Genomic DNA, 23743 nt, shown 5'->3' with positions numbered 1-23743 from the left:
AATGAAAAAGTAGGCGGAGCTTATCGACCCCCCCCCCCCGACCCCCCCCCCCTTGCTCACTGATTCCCGACCAAATCAGAGATTCATTTAGAATTTTAAATGAAAGATAATTGTAAATTCGATTGAATTAAATGACTGTCCTTTTAGGGTGGTTCAAACCAACACAAACATTATTCTGCCCAAATCTGATCTTTCAATCTGATCACACTTTGTGGACTGAATTAGGTGAAATTGGTTGGACAAATTATTGTTAAAAATTCCTACAAAACACAAAACCAGAACCTCAGCTGTTAAACTGCACACTGCATCTAGTGGTCAAGAAAACAGGTGTCCAATGTACACCCTAACCCTAACCCTAACCCTGACCCTAACTCTAACCCTAACCCTGTGCAGAATCTGGTGAACAGTGGGTTGTTTGTGTTGGACATACATCTGGGACAGCAGATGGAATAACTCTATTTGAGTAATAACATGTCACACTGATGCCACTTTATTTAATGACACTTTTTTTCACCTTTTGGCCCTTGTCTTCTGTATGTGGAGTAGATATTTTACAGTTACTGACAGTTGACATTCAGATTGAACCTGAAACAGCAGTAAGTGCAGACACAGCCTTAGACTCACTTGGGGGCAGGGTGGATGTTGAAGATGATCTGTGGCCGTGGCGGCGCCCATTCCAGGTTGCCTCGAACACGAATTCTTAGTTTGTAAATGTCTGCATGTTCGCCATCGTCGGGAGAGATTGGCAGAGAGTCAGGAATGGGCAGGAGCTGGTGGGAAGAGGATGCATTTCAGTCAGTTTTTCCAGATTTGGAAAATGGATTTGTTTATTACAATGTTGGATGTTGCATCAAAGACTAGATTGTTAAGTGAGTAAACGTACCTTCTGTGGAGCGTCATGTTCTGGGACCAGCCAGTCCAGCTCAGAGGCAGCAGGAAGCTGCATCCCTTCAAACTGCCGGAGCAAACCCATGGCGACTGACTCAGCAGAGTTGGACTGGAGGAAGGAAGGGGAGCTGGACCGCGGGGGGAGGGATGGATTAATTAGATATACTATATATACAGGGGGGAGTTAGGGTTAAGGTTAATTAAAATGTGGTTCTCTTTTACATCAATGTCTAGGGGTGGGGCTCTGAAAACTCTAAACAATTACTTTTATTAATTCAACCAGAAAAACTTCACTTAGTAAAAATATTAGACTTGCACAAAGATCAAAGATTCCAACCACACTTGTCAGTAGTGTTTACACATACGAATAACAGCACGTTAAAACTAAACATTATAATGGAATTGGAACAGAACGTTCATTTAATTTGACTGTTTATTATATAATAAAAGTCATAACGTCCTGAAACTGCAGGTTCTAAGACTAACCAGTCCTCCATCCAGTATAAATGTTAAACACCTGAGGACGCCTCAAGGTCACACTTACTCCAGATCGTGGGCTCTAGTCTGACCTGGGCTGCTTGAACCCCAGGGCTGGTCTGAACAGAGGTTTACTTTGGCCTGTTACACTGGTACTAAACAGAGCACCAGGCCAAACCACTGATCACACACAGCCAGTGTTCACCAAAGAACCGACAGCAGACTACACACTGTACCTGTGGACACCAGTGTTTGACACATTCAGGTGGAAACGTGAGTGATCTGTCACAAGACCTAATGAAAGTCTTACGAGGACAGGTGGAGGAACGCTCCATTGGATGTTTAGCTCATAGTTCATTTATATATATGTATGTATGTCAGCAGCCTGAAACCCAAATACAAAGTGACCCCACACCATCCTTTGTTTTCCACCACACTGTCCAAATACTGATTCAACCTTATACTGAACTATGAGTGGAACACTGTTTTCTTTGCAATAAATAATTCTTAATATTTGTTTCACTCTGCTATCATCACTAAATGACATTCTATTGGTCTAAAAGTACTACCAGGAATATGGGCTTTTTTTTTTTAATGACTTGATCTTTATTGAGGTTTTCTTTTATAAGAAATTTAAAAAAAAAAAAAAGAGTAAAATAATAATAATAACGGAATATGGGGTTATTAAGGGATTGCAGCAGAAATGATGAGGTGACCCAAGTGTTACTTACATGGAGTCTGAGCTGAGGAAAGATTTACTGCTGGAACTGACGCTGCGTTTAATATCTGCATCTGGAAGTCAGAGGAAAACAGCAGAAACGTCAACACTAAAGGGCAGAAAATAGGACAGAGGTCCCCCTTATCCACCAGACACAAACATGTACTGGATTCAACTCTTATTTGATTGATTAGATATTCTAGAGTTGTACGACTAACTGCCTGAACAAACTCAAATACATAAAGTCCTGGCAGTCAGTGTGTGGGGTTCATTTCCCCAGGCGTCAGACATTAACATCTGTCATGACTGATGCAAAGGTATGTTCAGCTTTAATGTCAGGGTTAGGGTTGGATGCATTCAAACCAAGACACTCAGGATCCATTTGGACCCGGTCTGTGTCCCACTGCAGTCGAAACAGGACACATGTAGTGGTGGACTGACAGTAGGGGGGGGGTCGTCCCTGGGGGTAGGGTCGTAGAGGGGGTGTGTCCGTGGGGTAGGTTCAAAGAGGGGGTATGTCCCTGGGGGTAGGGTCGTAGGAAGGGTGTGTCCCTGGTGTAGAGTCGTAGAGCGGGTGTGTCCCTAGGGTAGAGTCGTAGAGGGGGTGTGTCCCCGGGAGTAGGGTTGTAGAGGGAGTGTGTCCCTGGGGTAGAGTTGTAGAGGGGGTGTGTCCCTGGGGGTAGGGTCGTAGAGGGGGTGTGTCCCTGGGGGGAGGGTCGTAGAGGGGGTGTGTCACTGGGAGGAGGGTCACTGGTGAGTATTGTGTGTGAGTTTCAGTGTCATTGACCAGAGGGGTGGGTCACTGTCCAAATCCTTTGGGGGGGGGGGGTTGTTTGGTGTCAGGTGAGTCCAGGTGTGGAAGGTTGTTAGTTGATTAGATATTGATTTGATTCCTGAATACAAATCAATAAAGCACCCTCCCACCACCCAATCTCAAACATACCTCAACCACACAAGCCCTTTCTGTAACTGTTTATCCACAAATCCAGCCACATACTGTACACATACAGAATACTTTACAGACATACCACAGCTGATCTATTGACACTTTCATATTCCACCAATATTACTTCACTGATAAACCATGATCTGGACAGATTTATTCCATCTGGCTTTACAAGACCTCTAATGGAGATCTGGACATAATACTTGACTAATTATACCGAGATCCACTAGTCCACATGTGAACTACCAGCAGATGTCAGTATTACTGAAGGAGCTGTTCAACGGGGCTTTGTCTGATCAGGCTTTGGGTGAAACATTTGGCCACAAAGATTGGACACATTCACGTGACCTCATCACACCAGCACTAGTATGGAGTCCTTTGTATGTATTAAAGTACCAGATACAAGTCAACAATGCTCTAACACTTCATGAGGATATACAACATCTAAAGTTCACATAATTGGGTAGAAACTAAAAAACATGTTTTAAGCTCTGTAAGCAGATTAAATTCAAGCATGTAAGAATGTGTCAGTAAAACCACATGGACCTGGTGGTCATATTAGGGCGTACAGAGCCTGTTCCAACTGAAAGGACAACAGGCTGTAGATGAGCTTGGTTTAAGACACATTTGAGACAGAACTAAACACTGCAGATCAGATATTTCAGGACTTAGTCCCAGACAAACAAATCACATCTGATTCACCTGAAGTGAGTTTTAGAGTCATGTTAGCAGGTCCCATGCAGGACAGCCACAGAGACTTAGTGAATATTACACTATATTTTAATAATACACAAAAAGTATGTCCACTAACACAGTGCGCAGTACAGCTCATTCTTTTCAGAAAACAGTATTCATTTGGTTTGTTGCTCTAAAATACTGCTGGCAATTATATGTTTAAAGAGGCGATAAAACAGGGATTTTCCACAAAAATGGTTCAACAAAACTGACAAACAGTAGATATTAATCAAATTGAGCTTTATGCTGTGAAAATCTAAATTTGCCTGCCTTCTTATCTAATGATACAGATTAACTTTATTGATCCCTGGAGGAAATTAACTTTTTCCCCATCAACTCAATAAAAACAAAGAAAGAAAACTACACAAAAAATGAGTAAACCGTGAGTGATCGGGCTGAAGTGTTGTAGAGTCTGAATGAAGACCTTGTACACCTCCGTCCTGTATCTGAAGGAGGTTCGACGCCCACTGCAGCTGCTCCTCTGGTTTGTCAGAATGGGATGAAAAGGATGATCTGCATTTTCCAGTTTGTCCTCCATCTGACCCAAGTGTGTCCAGCTTCTCTCCAAAAACAGAACCAGTATGGTTTTGTCCAATAGTGCCTCCCCAGCAGATAGTAGCATAGAAGAGAGCACTGGCAGCAGGTCCAGGATCTGAGGACAGATGTCAAAGACCTGTGCCTTATCAGGAAACACCGCCCACTGTCCCTCTGAAAGTGCTTCTGTGTTCAGGCACAAGTCCATCCTGTTCAGATGCACACCAAGATATTTGGCCATCAGCACCACCTCAACGTCCACTCCACATACACAGACTAGCTGATGAGGGAGTTTAGACCTTCTGAAATCCACCAACATTTGGTCTTGGAGGTGTTCAGTTGGAGGCCATTTTTGTGACTCCAGTCCCAGAAGGCTTTGGTCTGGTCCCTGTGGAATGTTTCCATTCATGACACATGCCACGATAGGTGTGTTATCAGTATATTTGTAGATATGACAAAACTAAGAGATATACAGTAAATCCACTGTGTACAACGTGAACATACAAGGAGCCAAAACAGTGCCTTGTGGAGCCCCAGCGTTGCTCCTTACCATCCCACAGACACAGTTCCCCAGCCCGATGTATGGTAGTCTTCCTGTCAGGTACTCTGTGGTCCAGGAGACAAAGGAGGGATGTGAACCCATCGGTGGACATCTATATGTATGGAGGACTGGGTTGTGTTGAACACACTTGAAAAATCAAAGAACATAAGCCTCACACAACCACCAGACTCATCCAGATGAGAGTAGAACAGCGTCATCCAGTCCGACCTGTTCTCTGTACTCAAACTGCAGGGGAATAGTTCGACATGGGCTCTGAGTAGATGCAGAAGCAGCTGCTCCAGGGTTTTCATGATGTGTGATGTCTGTAGGTGTTTAGCTCAGCTGGATGCCTATGTTTGAACCTGGTCTAATGTATGATGGTTTCTACAGAGCAGACTGTAGACCATCTTCTGCAGAGCTTCACAGTGCTGGGTAGCTTTGAACACATGGTTGACATCTCCATATACTGCAGTAAATGCATCAGTTTGTTCATTTTTTATCTTGGCATACAAATAAAGACCATTTTCTGCGCCAAAGTGCAAGAGTTTGACAGAAGCTGATCCCATTTGCTGCTATTCCAGAAAACGCATCATTCCCATCATGCCGTTGGACAAAGTGATGATTGCAAAGTAAAACTAGAGCCACAAAGTGATTTTCACCAAGTGTCGAAAGCAGAAATCATACATGAGCAAATACAAGACAACGTTTTGTTAATGTTGCAACACTTTTGAAAAGGGGGATTAAGAAAATGGTTTGTCATCAAACGGTCATTAACTTTGTTTCCAAAGGAAACTTCAGCAGATTTCACTGTGGTAATCTCCTATTTAGAACCAAAATGTTGACAAAATCAAATGGATTGTTTTTTAATCGTATCCTCATTTCAGTAAAGTGACATTATGATTCATTTGAGTCAGTACTAATATTTGACACCTGTCTGAGCTTAAATTCATATGGATATAACCCCTGCTGTCTGTTCCCCAGACTAATCACACCTCATTCACACCTACATGATGGACAGATGAACTGATGGACAGACTGATGGAGAGAGATGATAGATGGATGGATGGACTGTAGACATCAAAGTAAATCCCTGTCACACTCACCAGTTCATCTTACAAACTCACTAGTTATAGCCATAAGTACTGGTTAAATCTTTGAAGCCCGTTTGTCTTTGTCCACCTCCAAATCCCTGGAGCCCTCCAGCACCAACCCAACCCTGCAGCTGAGGTGAGGAGGCCATGGCTGAACTCCAAATGAACACAGGCAGGAATGTCTGTCCAGCTTTGGAAGACTACCACCAAACCAAAGACACAAACAAACTGGGAATGGAATTCCAATTGAATAACTTTGCCACCACTTTCAATGGTTGTTTGCGGACTTTCAACATTTTAACATGATTATTTGAAACATGAAAAAAAAAACCTTGTTTTTGTTGTTTGGATGTTCTATATTGTTGAATGTTGAAACTGTGAGTGTGCATACTCACACTATGTGCATGTAGCTTCAACTGTAATGAGAGGAATGTGATTGGGAGATTTGAATGACACTTATCAGTAAAAATAAAGAGAAAACAACTGCTATGACAGCAACTTTTTCTGATAAAAAGATGATGTAAAAATGAGTAATGCCAGTGCGGTGCAGTTCAGCAGGAGGGACAGTCCCTCTGAAGGTGAGCCGTCAGCCTCCCTTCAGAGGGACACAGTCTAACACAGGGGTGGGTAATCCCGGTCCTCGAGGGCCGGTATCCTGCATGTTTTAGATGTTTCCCTCTTCCAACACACCTGGTTCACATGATAAGCCTATCATCAAGCTCTGCAGAAGCCTGATAATGACCTTCAGGTGTGTTGGAAGAGGGAAACATCTAAAACATGCAGGATACCGGCCCTTGAGGACCAGGATTGCCCACCCCTGGTCTAAAGGGACAACGACCTGAGATACCTGAGAAGAGGGAGGCCAGTGACAGGGACAGGCCGCTCTGTGACACCGCCAGCAGGGACTGAGCCTCACAGCCATCTGAGAGACAGAAACTAACACTCAGCACAGCCGTCAGCATAAGGACACACATTAGACTGACTCCACAGGACGGGGGGGGCAGGCGGCGTGAAGTCCTCACACACACACTGGCATCAGCTGAGTGGAGTCATGCAGTTCTACACACCTGTATACGCTCACAAGTGCACAAAAAACACACACTTTCACACAAGTCCAACAAATATCAACACACACACATGAAATCCCACCAACCATGTGAATCCAAGACATTCCGTGTTCAGCACTTTCATTGTTTGTTAGTGCATTGGGTTGGTTCTTTTGTCTCAGTAGAAAACAGCAGAGGACATGAGTTTAGTTCACTGTCAGAAAAAGGATTCAGTGAAAATGATGATGAAGTGACTAATGAATAGATAAATAGTAACACTAAATAAATAGATCGTGACACTATTATTAAAAAAGTACATTTACAGTCATACACACTGTGGGTTTCCAATAAATCCCACTCTCTTTGTGCTGACACATCTGTTTGGTTGATGGTAAATGTTAGATGAGTTTTTGAATCATGATCCAAAACAGAAATGAACACATTCAGACCAACACAAAGTCCAACCCCAGCAGTAACTACACTACTACCTGACTCTGACTGACAACATGTCACAACTACAACATGGACTTTTCAGTGTCTGATTGTCTGTGACTCTCACTGTACCTCGTAGTTCGCACTCGTCAACCTCCTCAGCTGAGCCGGAGTCTGACAGGCCCTGGTCCGAGCCCTGGGAGCTTCTCCTGGAGCCGCCACTGTCCGTGGACTGAAACACTGACACACAAAACACAGGGACGTGGGCCACAAATATCAGACACAAACTAGTAAGGTACTCATTTATTTCAAACTTAGGTGGAAACTTTAGTCTCGAAGACCAGTTTCCTTCAGGGCAAATAAAGCTGTTTGTCTCCATCTTGATTACTGACTGATTACTCGAGATCAATAAGGACATGTCCTGGTCTCCTCTGTGTTTGTATGTCTTTTCTAAATAGGTGTGTGTGTCGCAGTCAAATCCATAATTGTGTTTCTAAATCCTTTTGGTCCATGTTCACTGCTGCATGACTCAGTTCCTGCAGTAAAACAGTCAGATCCATCATCTCCAAATGGATCCTTTATCCTGATCATGTCTGTAAAACCAAGTCTGAACTCTGTTGGATTCATAGGGACATGACTGACTCAACTGGAAAGGAGTTCCATTAAAACAACTAATCCTTCAGATCAGAAGAACAAAAAACATGAGTAAATCAGGCATGTTTAGGTGATCAGTTGGATGGTCCATTCACTTCTACATGGAATGGATCAGTGTTCAACCTTCTTAGTTGTCCTTCAAATTGAACATCTGTCCCTCATCGTAGATTCTACAGCTGATATATTTGGTGGATAAATATAGTGTGTTGAAAAGATTTACACCAACAGAATCTCCAAGGTGGACAAGAACGTTCTTTTAGATTTGAAAAGTCCAACCTAATGATTGGACTGGATTTTCCACCATGATATTCAAATGAGTTCAGGTCAAAGGTCATGTTTGGTCATTCTGTGGAGCTGGATACGGATTAAAGGCACTATTTCACTATTATATGTATGAATGATATAGAAGTGAATCCAACTGCATCAGAGCTTTGATGGGATTTGGAGGAAATATTGGTGGTTGAAGGTGATGTCAAATGGAGCTGAGTTCAACATCTGGAGGTTTAGAGAGTTGGACAAGATCAATATATGGAATCAGAAGATGGATCCAACTAGGAATCAAACAGTCAGCTGTGTTTGAGGAAGTCTCGGACAGTGGGACAGGTAGGGACAGAGAGGACAGGAAGGACAGGTAGGGAAAGGAAGGACACAGCCTTTGATCAAGATTGAGATCAATCAAAGAAAATAGAAACAAAACACAAATGGAAAATAGCTAAATTCTCTCTACAAATTAGAGAAGGTACAAAGTTACATAGAGTTGTGTTGCTGTTGTGTACATCTACTGTATGAATAAAAGGCTGGACGAGTTTTCTTCTCTTGACCTTTAATAGTTATGGTCCCTACATTCTGTTTTTAATGACATGTCACCCTATCCTTTTTGGAACTGGGGTCATGTGCTCTAATATTAAATGAGTGGTGGTCGGGGTGAGGTTTGGAGTCCAGGTGTTGGGCCTCTTATCAAACCGTTCTTTGGCTCCACTGTTGACTTACTGTGTTGGGAGGCGGAGCATGTGAGCAGGCGGCTGCGGCGGATCTGTTGCCTCCGCAGACGGATCTTCTGTTTGAGTTGCTGAATCTCACAGTCGCTGTCTCCCTCCTCTTCTCCCTCCTCTTCCTGACGCCGCAGGTTATACTTCATCAGTTCGATGGCTGCGATAAGGGACTCTGAAATGCTGAAATGGGCGTTCTCCTACAGAACACACAGAGAATGTAAAGTCAGCCATGGAAGTGCGCATCCTCTGTGAAGCCCACCTCTCCACTACACTACCCCATAAAGGTAATCACACACACCGTTCCACTAAATGATGGTGGATGACAGTCAGTATTAGTGATCAGAGGACAAAGACCTAACCTTCTCCAGGTCAGCACAGCTGCCAAAGTCCTGCTCTGACAGGTAGCTGATGAGGCTCTGGCCTTCCGATGGCTTCCGGAACATCCCATCTGGAACACCGTTGTACTGGGAACCATCTGCAAACACAAACATGACACCAATTAAGAACAGATTCAGATGGATGTTCTCTTATGTGTCTCCTTTTACCCTGCTGCCTCCTCCTTAATGTTGTTTAAATTTGGATAGAAATGTATTTTCTTTACATGTTTGGGATTTATTACAAACTGCAGCTGTCCCTGCTTTAAAACCCCTTATCAGAGGGGAAATAGACCTTGACATGAGCGTACAGCAGGGGTCTCAAACTCATTTTCTTTCAGGGGCCACATTCAGCCCGATTTGATCTGCAGTGGGCTGGACCAGTAAAATAATAGCATCATAACTGATAAATAATGACAACTCCAAATTTTTTGTCTTTGCTTAAGTGCAAAAAAACTCCATTAAATTATGAAAATACTTACTTTTATAAACTATCCAAAGAAAAAAAGATGTGAATAACCTGAAATAACTGAAATTTCTTCAGAAAAATAAGTGCAATATTAACAATATTATGCCACAACTTATCATTTATACATGTGCATTATGGATCGGATCTACAATGGCACTAAACACTTAGTGACAGGCAGAAAATAGTTAAAATTGTACTTAATTTTCTTTAGCACATTTCAGGTTCACATTTGTTCAGGTTATACAAATTTTACTGTTACAGGATAGTTTGTAAATCTAAGTATTTTCATAATTTGTTAGTTTTTTGCACTAAAACAAAGACAAAAAATTTGAAGTTGTCCATTATTTATAGACATAATGTAATATTTTTTTCACATCAAACCCAGAAGAAAATATGGAGTCATTATTTTTGAAGGATATTTTACTTCAGATCATATTGGTCTGTATGTGGAACCTGAACTAAATGAATCTGTGGAATTTTGCACTTTGCAAATTCATCCCACGGGCCAGATTGGAACCTTTGGCAGGCCCCATTTGGCCCCCGGGCTGCATGTTTGAGACCCCTGGCATACAGTGAATATGACAGGTCTGTGCAGTGTTGTGACTGGACTGTGAAAAGCAGAGTTTCTATAAAGGTGACTGTGGACGACTTACGGGCCTCCATGTAGAGCGTACTGGAGGAGCTGCCATCACTGAGCTGAGGTGCGAAGGAGCTGTAGTGGGCATGGAGTGCTCAGTGCCCGTCGACTCTGACAGACAAACACACTGGGTTCAATCACTTCACATAAAGGCTACACACAACACAATCTACAACTCTTTTCTAGTGTTTTTTGTTGGGAAACATGCTTTCATCATTCTTACATTAATCAGGGACATTTTAATCACCTACAATATTTTCCTCAGAAAGTTTATGGAGCTTGATTACTTTAATGCAAACCAATGCACATACCTGTGAGCTTCAGCCCTTTAAGATACCAAGACTACATTATATCTGAACTCATAGCTCATGAGAAAAGTGATACACCACTGTGTATCAGCTGATATACTAAACACTACTAAATATACTAAATAAAAGGGAACAAAGTCCAATTAGATTCAACTCTACAAATAGTACAAGTAACAGTACATGAGATCAACTACTTTGCTTCATCTTGGAACTGAGCCTGTTTACATGACCATTAAGTCCCACATCTGAGAGTAATCGGATAATTATAATATTCAGATTTAATGCATTTATGAGCACTTAAGAAATGTGATAATCGTAAACCCTGGTTTAGACGTACGTAGTGATGGTAGACTTACACTTCCTGTTATTGTTTTCTGCTCATGTTTGAATATGTAACTTCTATTTTCTACTATTTTTAATAGTGCTTACAGATGTGCAGACATAAAAGAACTAAATAAATCAAATTAACCTGTATACATGCAGGGAGACATCGGAGTATTGGGGACAAATCTAGGTGTGTTAATCTGATTTATTATAATCAGATAACTGCTGTTATTGGATAACGCCGATCAGATTATCCTATTTACATGATCAATAATAATCTGATAACTGCAGAAATGGGATAATGATGGGAGTATGGTGTGGATGTAACGGGCTCAATTACACATGGGTGTAGATCGCATTTCAACAATGACAGTGGATAATGGTAATGGTAATTCTCTTATGAGGACAAAAGCATAACTAAAGTGAACACATACAGTAGTACAGTTTACATTCAACAACTCATAAAAAATCTGCACAGAAATGTTTATTAAAAATGGCTGTCAACATCCAAAAGCACAAATGATTTGTTGACAGCGAAACTGTAAATGAACGGGAAAATCAAAGTTGATCAGCATGCAGAGGGAAAAGTCACAGAGGTGTGAGGGTCATTGATGGAGCACAGTGGACTGTACTGCCAACCTGCTACAGGATCTTCAATTATTATGGTGATTTTCCGGTGACTCCCTCCTTTGCACAAAGTAAGAAGACAGAAGATAGAGCAGAAAAGGAGACAGTTATCTCAACCAAGAGCAAAGAGAGTAAAAGGATTCATGTCAAAACTTTTCAGATCCTGAGACAGAAAGTGGTGCAACTAAATATTTTCCAAAAGCAGGAAAAGTGAAGTAGACATTCATGCATGGACTACAGAGCCAAACAAACCGAACTACAGCTACCTCTAAAAACTAGTCAGAGGAGCACAATACACAAAACCCATGGAAAAGCTCCTGGATGCTGAACATTAAAGCTGCCCTGGATTAAACTTAGTACTTACATTTTTATCCCAACATATTTTCATACTTCACAAGAATATGGGGACACTGATGTTGCTTCATTATGTCTGATTCATGACAAAACCAGACAGACAGAAGCTATGAAATGTCATGAATTCCACATTTCAATGCATCATTACGTTATAAATTACAGTACTTTTTAAAACCAAGTTGAACTTCATGCATAAAACAAAAGAACCTAAACACAAATGTTAATAATTGAATGCTATCCATATGAGCTCCCTACAGAGTACTACACTTACCATTCCTAAGTTTCTGATTGATTCCCTGTGTCAGAAAAGGAGCGAGTGTGTCCTCGGGACCCTCGTCCTGGCGCTCTCTGGCCTTCTGAGAAAGAAGAGCGTCTTGGGTGGAGGTGGTGCCAGTAGAGGTGGTTTGAGGGAATGTTCCCGCTGTCCTCCTGCTCACTGCTGTGGATGGAACTCCTGGAGTCCTGGCGACTGCGCTGGCCCAGGTTCCCAATAGCCAAGTACTCTGGACCATCATCATAGTCAGCGTCAGCAGAGTCCACAGCCTCAGGTTGGAGGGACGAGGACGACGGGGACTCTGTCAGAGAAATGGAAGGCACTGACCCAGGCCCACCACAGGGACCGCCAACAGGTCACTGCTCCCTGGACCGGACACACACATCCATGGACCCACGCTGCTGCCTGAGCACAGAGCATCTGCAACACAAACAGACACAGTGTGGTGAGCTGAAGCACTATGACCAACACTGACAAGCAGTCATCACTAGTGATCATTTTGAGTGGTTGTCAAGGTTACATCACCTGTAGCTAAAGTAGCAAATGAACTGGTGGCAGAAAAAAGAACAAGTGAAAACCAATGGCCAAGGTACCGAAATCAGGATAACAAGTGGGTCCAGGTACAACAAGCCCCACCCCTCGCAAGTTTTTGTAGCTTATTTTTGCATCTATCCAGCTGATGTCATCATGTCTATGCGTGTGCTGATGTCATCATGTCTATGCGTATGCTGATGTCTTCACAGACAGACAGCATAGACACATTTCATCCATTATGAGTAAATGGGGGGGAAAAAAAGATTTAAAAAATTCATTAAAAATGTGAACTTTGACCTACTTTTCCCAAAATGTGATCGCATCTATTGTGGGTCACTGGTAATCTATAAACCCAGTTACGTATGAATTCAACCAATAAATTTACTGCTTAAGTGTAAAACAAACAAACAAACCGAACCAAAACGGGTGTGTATGTGTGTGTGTGGGGGGGTTATAATGTCTTGGGATTCTGTCGGATGCCAGAATACAAATAAAGAAAAGCTTCAGTTCAGCACTGAAGACACTGACTGAAGCTGAACACAGACATTACAGAACCAAGCAGACAGACAGACAGACTGGACTGAACCCTGCATGGGACACACTGAACAGACAGGTCAAAACACACAGTCCAGGTTGGGTGGGCGCTTGTCCTTTTCAGTGAGTCTGGCTGGTGTAATGGGGACGTGACAGAACCTAAACTAACTCTAACCCTTCAGAGGCTCCTATGGATCTGTGATCGTGTCTTCTGATTCTGTCCATGAACTAGTGCTGTCACCAACATCCACACCCGGACATCCACACCTGAACATCCAGTGCTTCCTCATCTGCCTCTCAGTGTCTTTGCCACTTCGTAGTAGTTTCCATAATCATGTGGAGGGTGGAGACTCAAAATGGGACAAAAGTACGCTTAAAATCTGCCCAAGGCTAAAATAATAAATAATATACTGGAAAGTAAGGATGAACCCATTTCTGTGAACACAAGTTATACGAACACATTCCTCTAGGTATAACCAGACTCCTCCAGCGACTATCAGGCTTCCATATGATTATTATTCGGATTATAATTACTACTCTAACATATAATTACCTCCGATCCTCTATCCACATCTCTGTGTATTCCTGTATAGAGCTGGGTATCACGGCCAATTTCCTTAACTGATTCGATTTTGATTCATAAAGTTCTGAATTGATTAATCACGATTCTTTTTGATTACCTCTGCCAAGGAGGTTATGTTTATGCCAGGGTTTGTTTGTTTGTTTGTTTGTTGTTTGTTAGTGTGCAACATAACTCAAAAGTTATGGACAGATTTGATGAAATTTTCAGGGTTTGTTGGAAATGGGTTAAGGAAGAAATGATTAAATTTTGGTGGGGATCGGGGGTGGGGGGGCCCACGGGGGGGCACAGACCAGAAAATTTAATCAAAATCTGTCCATAACTTTTTGAGTTATGTTGCACACTAACAGACAGACAAACAGACAGACAAACAAACCCTGGCAAAAACATAACCTCCTTGGTGGGGGGGGGGCCCACGGGGGGCCACTGATCAGCCTGGCGGAGGTCTGCGCTCTCCGAGTGCTTCTAGTTCGATCTGATATCAATTCGATCCAAAGTATAACTTGACATTTCATCAGTAATAGATGAATCTGCTCTGAAATAAGGAACAGAAACATTCCCATGTTTCTCCAGTGGCTCAAAACAGACTTCTGCATCATCTTTATGCTGTGTCATAGCTGGTGGTTTCTAGACTTAAGGCACATTACTGTCACCCTGGGGCACCGCTACCAACTTTGGGCTCCCTGAAACATAATCATGTTGGGCCCTTGGTACAAGAAACTCACTGGAAACAACCTGTTGGAGTCAGAGTGGGGGAGTGGGGGTTGTGATTGCCAGACCGGTGCACATTAAAGTGAAACTGAAGATGCTTTACTATTCCTCCAACTCCACACTCACCTATGGTTGAGTGTGGATCCAAGTTAATATTCCTAGAAAGACCAGCTTTGGTGACCCGCCTCAGAGAGCCTCCCCCCAACACAAAAATCGATCTCATCCACTATTACTCAATAATGCAAAATTAAAATAAAATTGATCCAAAAATCGATCAAATCAATGTTTTTTAACCCATCCCGTTCCTGAAGCCCAGTGCTTCAGTGTGCTAATCACAGAATAGAAGTGGGTATGATACAACGGTCCAACAACAGTGAAAAACTGCAAGTCAAAAGTCTCGTAATTTTCCGGACACAAACAGTGATGTAAAACCCTGAAGACAGGAGGTGCCTGTCCCTCTTCTGAGTCACCACAGCACAATCAGCTGACTGGATTCCAGATTTCCCTCACCCATGTTGGTGCTGTTTTGGGAGCTGGCGTTGCTGTAGTGGTGGGCGCTGGCGTCAGTGTTACGGAGGGAGCAGTTGGACGTGGTAAGGCGCCGGTTCAGAGACACGCCCCTGGGAGTCACATCAGCGTTTCTCCAAGCACTGTGGGCTCCTGGTAAAACACACAGGCTCTGGCTCTTCAACAGGCCCAGACATGGAGGGCCCTTCAGAGGAGAAAGCTAAGGATGGAGGGGAGAGAAAAGACAACTGTGAAGTTCTCTGTCTGTGTTCTCCTTCAAACCTCAGTACTCTAAAGGCACACAGGCATCCGCTTCCCTTAACCTCTTACGACCCAGGAGATCTAAGCAAAGTACAAGCTTTTTTTGTTTTTATTAAATAAGTGCCTATATTGGAAACATCATGATGCACAGTTTTTTCAGATGGACTTTTTAAAATTTTATGGAATGTCCTTTGTGGTAGACAGTTTTCTTTTCTTTTTTTTTTTGTATAAAGTTGTGAAACTCTTGTCCATAAATGTGGACAGTGGGTCTTAGGAGGTTAAGTTTGGATACTTGAGCAAAACTGGTCAATGTTGGTAGATTTGCACATCAGAAAATATGAAGGAATGTATTAAAACACAATATGCTGTATATACTTGTGTACTCTCTAATACTATCAATAACACCACATGTCCACATTTTACATGTAGGATGTAATTGTGAATAAGCAGATTTGTCAACTATTATTTTGTTTTTGCTTTTTTTTCTTTCATTATATTATAACCTTTTTTGTTTTATGAGTGTTTTGCTATTTTTATTACTATTCATGTCATTGTGAATTATGGTGGTAATATCAAGACTTATGATGTGACAATAATAATACTGTTGTTATTATCATTGTTGTGCCATGGACAGAGACAGTCTGTCATGTAGGACCAGGGGAGGAATGAGGGGGTGGGAAGAACGGGCCACAGTGGGTGCTTTGAAACGGAATGTTCAGATGTTCCATAGAACTTAAATCTGCATCAAAAAATGAAAAATAAATATGTAACAAAAAAAAAAAAAAAATACACAATATAAAAATACAATGTCAAAAAAACAGAAAAAGTAAATGGGCATTTGTCCATAAAGTTCCAATGCTGATGATACAAGAGCGTCAAAAAACTTATGCACAAAAGAAAGTATCTGAAAAGCAGAACAGCTCAATTCGGTGGAAAATCCATACATTCAATCTGTATTTGTTCACAATCAGCTAAAATACACAGCTAGGTTATCCTTTTGAAAATGCATTTTTCCTCTCATCCAAACAAACAAAACCTCAAAAATGTAGAGACTTTCACTCTGTATGTTTGTCCCACTGTGTCCGTGGTGTTAAACTGTGATAAACTCTCATCACAGAGGGCTGACTCAGTTATTAGGACTGGATCAACTGTGCAGGTGTTCTGACAGGGTTCAGTCTGTGCACTGAGGTTCTGTTGATGATGTGTGACACACTCACGCCAACAGTGTCGACTTGAGCCAGGAGTTTAGGGTTATTCTGCTCCACAGCCTCTAGGCACTGGAACATGGCGGTTACATGAGGCTCACTGAGCAGAAAGGCATCATCTGGACAACACACAGTCAAGACAAAGAGGATTCAGGTACAGTTACAGAGCAGGTCCATACACAGGGACAAAGATACACTCAGACTGCAGGGCTCAACTAACATTTTTGGGTTAAATCTGATTTTTTTTTGTGTTGGTTCGTATTCCACATTAAATGCGACTTCTATCAGTTTTGAGTCTGAACTGAATGTGACCCTGAAGTGACCCACATGCACTAAAGTGGTCCTGATGGAATACGTGACCATGTAGACACACACTGTGTTCACAGAAGGAAATACGGTTTTCCTCCTCCTGGAACAAACAACTGGGATGCTTAGTCTCATTTCGATGACGTAAAGGTTGGATAAATGTGGCAGTGGATGTTCTGACTGAAGTCACACTGGAAAATATCAGATTTAGGACCACATATGAAGCGGTCTGGGTCAGATTCAGGACCACATATGAAAGTGGTCCGGGTTAGATTTAGGACCACATGTGAGTTGGTCTGGTCAGATTTAGGACCACATATGAAAGCGGTTCGGGTCAGATTTAGGACCACATATGAAAGTGGTCTGGGTCAGATTTAAGGACCACATATGAAAGTGGTCCGGGTCAGATTAGTGCTGTTCAAACTGTCTATAACAGATCAGATACAGGTCACATATGGGTGAAAACATCCGATTGGACCACATTTACCTCCATCTGAACAGAACCTTAGATGCCATGAATGTACACTGTGTGCACAATTATTAGGCAGGTTGTATTTTTGAGAATGAGTTCTGTTATTGTTCAGCTCCAGCACTAACAGGCCCATTCAAAATGTTCATGAGACTTCCACTTTGAATACAGGGTAAAAGTGAGGCTTTGTCTTTAAAAAAAGATGTATGGGCACACAATTATTTGGCAAGTATTAGTGTGCAGAATTATTATGCAACTGAAGGAAAAATTTAAAAATTTCCATCTCACTTTTCATCTGTTAAAGTGAAAAACAAATAACTCAAAATTTGACAAAGAAAAATCAATCTCTGACCAATATATCCAGCCTTCTTTTCAAAAACAGTCATAAACCTTCCATTCACTGAGTCTAGGAACAGGGTTAGGGTTAGGAACAGGGTTAGGGTTAGGGACAGGGCTAGGAACAGGGTTAGGAACAGGGCTTTTGTTTTTAACCCTGTTCCAAGATTATCACATGTTGCTATAAAACATATGATAATCTTCTGGTCATGATTCAACAGTTTAACTGCTTCCAGATCATTTCATTGGAATATTAAAATTTTTGACTTTTCACTGTTAGTTAAAGCTAAGGGTCCAACTGTACAGGAAGCCCACAGTTTGGTCCGTACCTCAGTTTTTGGGCCACAAGTTTTGTATGTGTGTTATGCGTACAGAGAACTTTTTTCCTCCCAAAATTATAGTTTTATTTTGCTTGTCAGTAAAAACTGAATTTCACAGTAGGAACAAATTCTATGACTGTACTGAATAAAAGAACCTTTTCTGTCCTGAACCATAGAACCCTTTCTTACTCCTTTACTTGTATACAGTCATATAAAACAGGCACATGCATACATAAGGCCCAAAGGGGCTGGACCCTGCCCTTTTTGCCTCTTTAAAAAAGTGCCCTTTGAAATTTTTTTAAATAATCAATTCCTGTTCTGCATAAGGATGTAAAAAGAAATGGGGGGTATAAACACACCAGTTATCTACCGTACGCATTTCCATGTAATAAGAGTGTTGTGGTGTACATATGTGTGTTGAGTCTAAAGACGCTTCTCTGTCTGCTGTCTGTCACTGAGGGGCAGGACTTCCCCGCGCTGCACGCTCACATGCATGTTCAGAGAGAGAGGGGGGGAGGGGGAGAGAAAGAGAGAGAGAGAGAGAGAGAGAGAGAGAGAAAGAGAGACTGTTGTGAAGGCACAACAGTGATTGGACATAAACTAGTGGTGGGCGGGCTTTCACCTGCCTGACACCACACACACCACACACACACACACACTCAGTGGGTCTGTAAAGCAGTAAATAAAGCACTATGCAAAATCAACTGCGGACTGTCCCATGCAGTGCGGACTGAATGGTTGGTATTTTCCAGAGTACTGTTACATCCCTAGTTAAAACCCTTTTTTGGATCCATTTTACCTGAAGTAAAGAAGCTGCCTAATAATTCTGCACACCTTAATATAGGTAGTTAACATTTTAGGCCATACTCTCTCCTATTATACAAATATATATCAACTGACAATAACGCAGTCCAACAAGAAATGCAATTTATATTGTTTGGAGTTGGAAAACTTGGATAAATCTGATGATATGGTCCAAATACTCCTTTCCCTAACAATTGTGCACCAGTGTAGAGTTCAGGGATAGAGGGGTAAAATTCAACACACACAACTGTGAGAGTTGACACGTACCATTATAGTATTTACGTGTATGTCCCAGATGCCTGAGCAGAGGTCGAAGCTGAGACGACAGCATATGAACCTGTAAACTGTGGAGCAGCCAGCGCTCAGCCTTGTAGCTTTCACCGGTACTCTGCATCCCAGAGCTCAGGACTGGTTCCAGACGACTGAACTGAGAGGGGACAGAACCACCAGCAAGCAACTGTTATTATTGGGTCAGATGAAGGGGAAGTGAGCATGTGTTACTGCTAATGCTAGTGGTTTTCCCTCCTGCCAAAGACACTGAAACACTTCACATTAGTCTGTGTTGATTGAAGCTGGAGACCCAGAACCATCCTCCTCAACCAGAACCAGAACCACTGGAAGTGAACCAGGGCTGAGTTCAACGTGGGCTGCACAAATTCACATGTTTAAAAGGTTCAAACCACGAGACTGAACATCAAGTATTATAAAAACAGTGTGAGCCAATCACATGCTGGATGAGAAACATTTGAATGATCAGTAATGCTGTCAGAGAAACCTTGAAACATGAAGCAGAGTTAGAAGACTGATGCTTTTTACTGTATACTGTTCATTATTTGATCAAAATTATCACCAAAGTATATTTGTTAGATTTACTTTTTATAGATAATAAATAAAAGTGATCAAGGGCTTGAGTGTTTTCATTCAGCATTTAAGTCCATTAAATGTTGGTTATTAGACCTGTGACTACAGAACTGAGTGTTTTCACTCTAATTCATACGGTTAATCAATATTTGCTACAGAAATGGCCAGTCTTGTATATAAACATGTTCTGTAAAATACCAATATCCATTAGAACAAGAGTGGAACAGGAACAGCATGTTCTCCACTTTGGAAGGAAAAAAAACAATTTCCCTTGTGATTTGTGCTCATGAAAAAAAAAAAAACCTGGTTAAGATAATTCAAAACAAGTGGAAAAAGTAAGGCGGAGGCTTACTAATACCCCACCCAATCACATGAACACTTTGCCCCTCCTACTCACTAATACCCTGGACACCCAGGGTGAATTTTAAGTCTTAACTTTCAACCTTTTCAAAATTGTATAAAAAAATTAAAAGAAAGGCACATGTCATAACGTGTGTCAATTTGAAAAAAATCAGCTGAATATTGTCCAGAAAATTGGTTGGACAAAATCTGGGACAGATGTACAGAATTCCTGGTATACTTACCCCTCTGGGGGGGTGGGGCATAAAAATCTGACTGAGGACCACTTGTCTGTGTGTGTGTTGTACATTTATGAAATGGATTCTATACTTTTTAAATGAGTTTGACATTGAGCTGCTTAATTACTTAGTTTAATATCATTAATTCTTTGTAGCTATTTTCCCAGTAAATAAAAACCTGAAAGAATCCCTGCTGAAATAGTAATGGAACAGCTGATGCATGTGGATGTGGATCATCTATACCTGTTCAACATGCGAGGCCAGGTGAGGACTGATGTAGCGAACACAACCACACAAAGGGCCAGTAGTCTCTGTGCTTATAAATACACCTGAAAGACACCAGCAGCTGTTAGGAGGACGGAGGACGTCCAAGAACACACAACAGAACCTCAGATTCAACCAAAGGAGCTGCTATGGACGGTCTAATATTAAGTGGTTGTGGGCTTTGAGGTTTGATGACTGCATTTACAAATAATGTGTAACAACTACTATGACAGTGTCATTTAAAAACATATATTCAGTTAGTGCATTATTGGGAATACTCAGATATCAGTATGTAAAAAGAGGAATGTCTTAATAGTTGTACTGGTGAAACCATTTTGTGATTTAAGAATAATCATTTAAAGTGATCTATATTTATTTCCAATACAAGTAAAAATTGTTTCCATGTATATGAATATCTCACTAGATATACCAGTGAGGTGTTAATACCATGTATATCTATACTACCATATACTTAAAAACTGCACACACACCCACCCCTCTATATAACACTATATATATTGAGAAAGAATGAGTGAAGGACCAGATGTGTGCATCCAGCCCTCGTGATGTCTCCTGAACCTGTTCATTCTCAGTCCATGGTCGAGGCTCTTGTTCATGGTCTTTATGCAGACCGCTGAAGGCCACCGTACCGAGACCACACACTATGGGATTGTTGGGGACACAAGACCTTCCACTGTGGTCTTCAACTGAACAACAGCTTCCAGTGTTCCCTCCTGATAGGACGACATGACACACACACACACACACACCCACACACACACACACACACACACACACGAGAGAGAGAGAGAGAGAGAGAGAAAGGTCAGAAATGAGGAAGGATGCAAGGAAATGCTGGAGTTTGCACTTAGTACTGAGTCATTTCTCATGTGAGCAGAAGTGGAGGTACATTTCAAATCCACTACCATCTAGGACTGCTTCACAAACCCAAACCCAGACTGAATCCTGTATGTGGAGGAGGTCACACTCAGTTAAGTTTCTGTCTGAGACTCACCTGTTTAACAGGCTTGACCACAACACCACCATGTTAAGGAAGTTAAGCTTTATCTTTGGTCACAGCTTTTCTCCCAAAGCTTTGAATTCAAAACATATACAAGTTACATTTCCTCATAAAGTGCTTGCTCACACACAGTAGTTCCTGTTTTTACCCTTGAGTCAGCAGACAAAAGACATGTTTATGCAGGAGGTCACATACAGTAATTGTAAAGAAGGGACAATAATGCAGCAAATGGGTCACAACACCTGACCTTGAATGGGTTTTGTGGAACTTTATAAGGCGAAGTGTCTTTTAATCTAAAACAAAACCACATCAAATAATAGCTGATGATAGATGAAAGTCATCAGATATAATTTAAACAGATACAAACTGCAATCCAAATGTAAATGCGTCCACAATGATACACACAACCACCAAGACAAGGCATGGACATAAACAGAATGTTTCTTTGACACTCAAAGACCTTATCTTGACAATCTGGGTGAGAAACATTCTACAGTAAATAAAAGGGACATTAATAAATACAACAAAACTCTTTCTATGTATAGTTGAATTGCTGAGCAGCATAAGTTTAACTACCAAGCTAATTCACGTCCAAGCTTTTGCTTCCTGGCTGCTGTCTTCAGCTGAGGTTTTAAAATATCCACATAAACCTTCCACACAGATCACAGTGGTCTGTGGGGTACACAACTGCCCCCTCCTTCCCATCCTGGGGGTCTTTCAAACCCACAGTTCTAACTGTATCATATCATGTATATTTCAGAACATCGTCCAGACATGCATTTACACACCAGGACAGGTGTGTGTGGAGTAACATGTGTTCATGTGCTCCAGGTAAACCCTACACGGCTCACAGAGGTTACTGAGATGAAGGATGAACTTTACAGCTTTCTATTTTACTATTACTTCCCAGTGTCCCTTCCTCAGAGGGTCTCTGCTCCTAGTATCAGTGTGAGGGATAGTTTTCTTACTCTCTTAGCCAGACAAGAGTTGCAGAATATTACCAACAGAAACACTTGAATAAAGTCTTCTTCCATTGATTCAAGGCACTGTGAGCAGAGTCTGTCAGCAGTTGCCCAGTTCCCCCAGTTGAAATGTGAGTTGAATGTGCAACTGAAGTATAAACTGCTGCTAATGCTACTTCTGACAGCTTTGACAGCTAGCTTAGCTCCAGCACAACCCAGCTAACATAACACTAGATAACAACAGCTAGCAACCTCCGCCAAAACATATTTCATGTTTTAAAGGCACCAAAATGTTAAAGTCCAGTCAGCCCTGATAGATGTGAAAGACTAACAATAGTTGAGGCATTGTCATTTCCAAACACACAACTGACAAACACTGTTATGACTGAATTACTAGCGTAACTTTGAAGCTAGCAGGTACTGATACAACTAGCTAGCTTACTTCGCTAAGCTACTAATAGCTTTGCAAGGGTTCATATTGGGGGGGGGGTCAGTATTCCGACAACAGTTTACATGATTGGTTGTTAGCAGGCCTGGTTATACTCAGGACAGGACTGTTGTGGGTCAGACCCGGCTACCTAACGTTAGCCGGGTTATTTTGTGTCGGCTGCCCAGGCTGTCAGTCACCTGCGTTCATCCGCCTCTCCCTCCGCCGTCACCTCCATGTCCGCCCGATCCAACAACAACGACAACTGCCAGGTTCTTGTTTTAATACGACGGTGATTTCCTTCAGAACAGTAGTTAGCGTTCGCTGAAAGACTTATCGGACCTCCGGTCTTCCGCCATCTCCGCTTCGTCAGCGGGTCCCCGGTGCATCCACACACCGAGGGCGCAGTGCGCTGCTGTCCTCAGCCACTGGGGGGCGGTATTGTCATGTGACCTGCCCCCCCCCCCCCCCCCCCCCCCCCCACACACACACACACACCACACACACACACACACACACACTAGGACTAGGAAAATAATAACTGTGAAAAAAGTAATTATATTACAAAACTAATTACATCTACAAAGTATCCTTTAAAATGTATGTTAATGCATATATATATATATATATATACACACACAT

The 23743-nt window shown here is 41.9% G+C and overlaps 1 protein-coding gene across 1 annotated transcript in view; it reads right to left on the bottom strand.

Moving 5' to 3' along the window:
- LOC115417623 (run domain Beclin-1-interacting and cysteine-rich domain-containing protein-like) overlaps positions 1–23339 on the bottom strand; it is a 34243-nt gene extending 10904 nt beyond the window's left edge. Inside the window, 20 exon segments of the mRNA XM_030131635.1 lie at positions 625–770; positions 884–1016; positions 2097–2157; positions 6778–6852; positions 7541–7648; positions 9053–9251; positions 9414–9529; positions 10551–10628; positions 11737–11853; positions 12419–12443; positions 12445–12759; positions 12762–12841; positions 15291–15507; positions 16766–16872; positions 19256–19415; positions 20671–20715; positions 20717–20756; positions 21271–21314; positions 21317–21425; positions 23302–23339. Coding sequence (XP_029987495.1) covers positions 625–770; positions 884–1016; positions 2097–2157; positions 6778–6852; positions 7541–7648; positions 9053–9251; positions 9414–9529; positions 10551–10628; positions 11737–11853; positions 12419–12443; positions 12445–12759; positions 12762–12841; positions 15291–15507; positions 16766–16872; positions 19256–19415; positions 20671–20715; positions 20717–20756; positions 21271–21314; positions 21317–21425; positions 23302–23339 — 2213 coding nt within the window.
- Between the last annotated feature and the right edge of the window lie 404 nt (positions 23340–23743).

Source organism: Sphaeramia orbicularis, chromosome 4 (assembly GCF_902148855.1).
Source record: "Sphaeramia orbicularis chromosome 4, fSphaOr1.1, whole genome shotgun sequence".
NCBI lineage: Eukaryota > Metazoa > Chordata > Actinopteri > Kurtiformes > Apogonidae > Sphaeramia > Sphaeramia orbicularis.
Note: the sequence above shows the minus strand (reverse complement) of the source record. Positions and strands in the feature narration are given on the sequence as shown.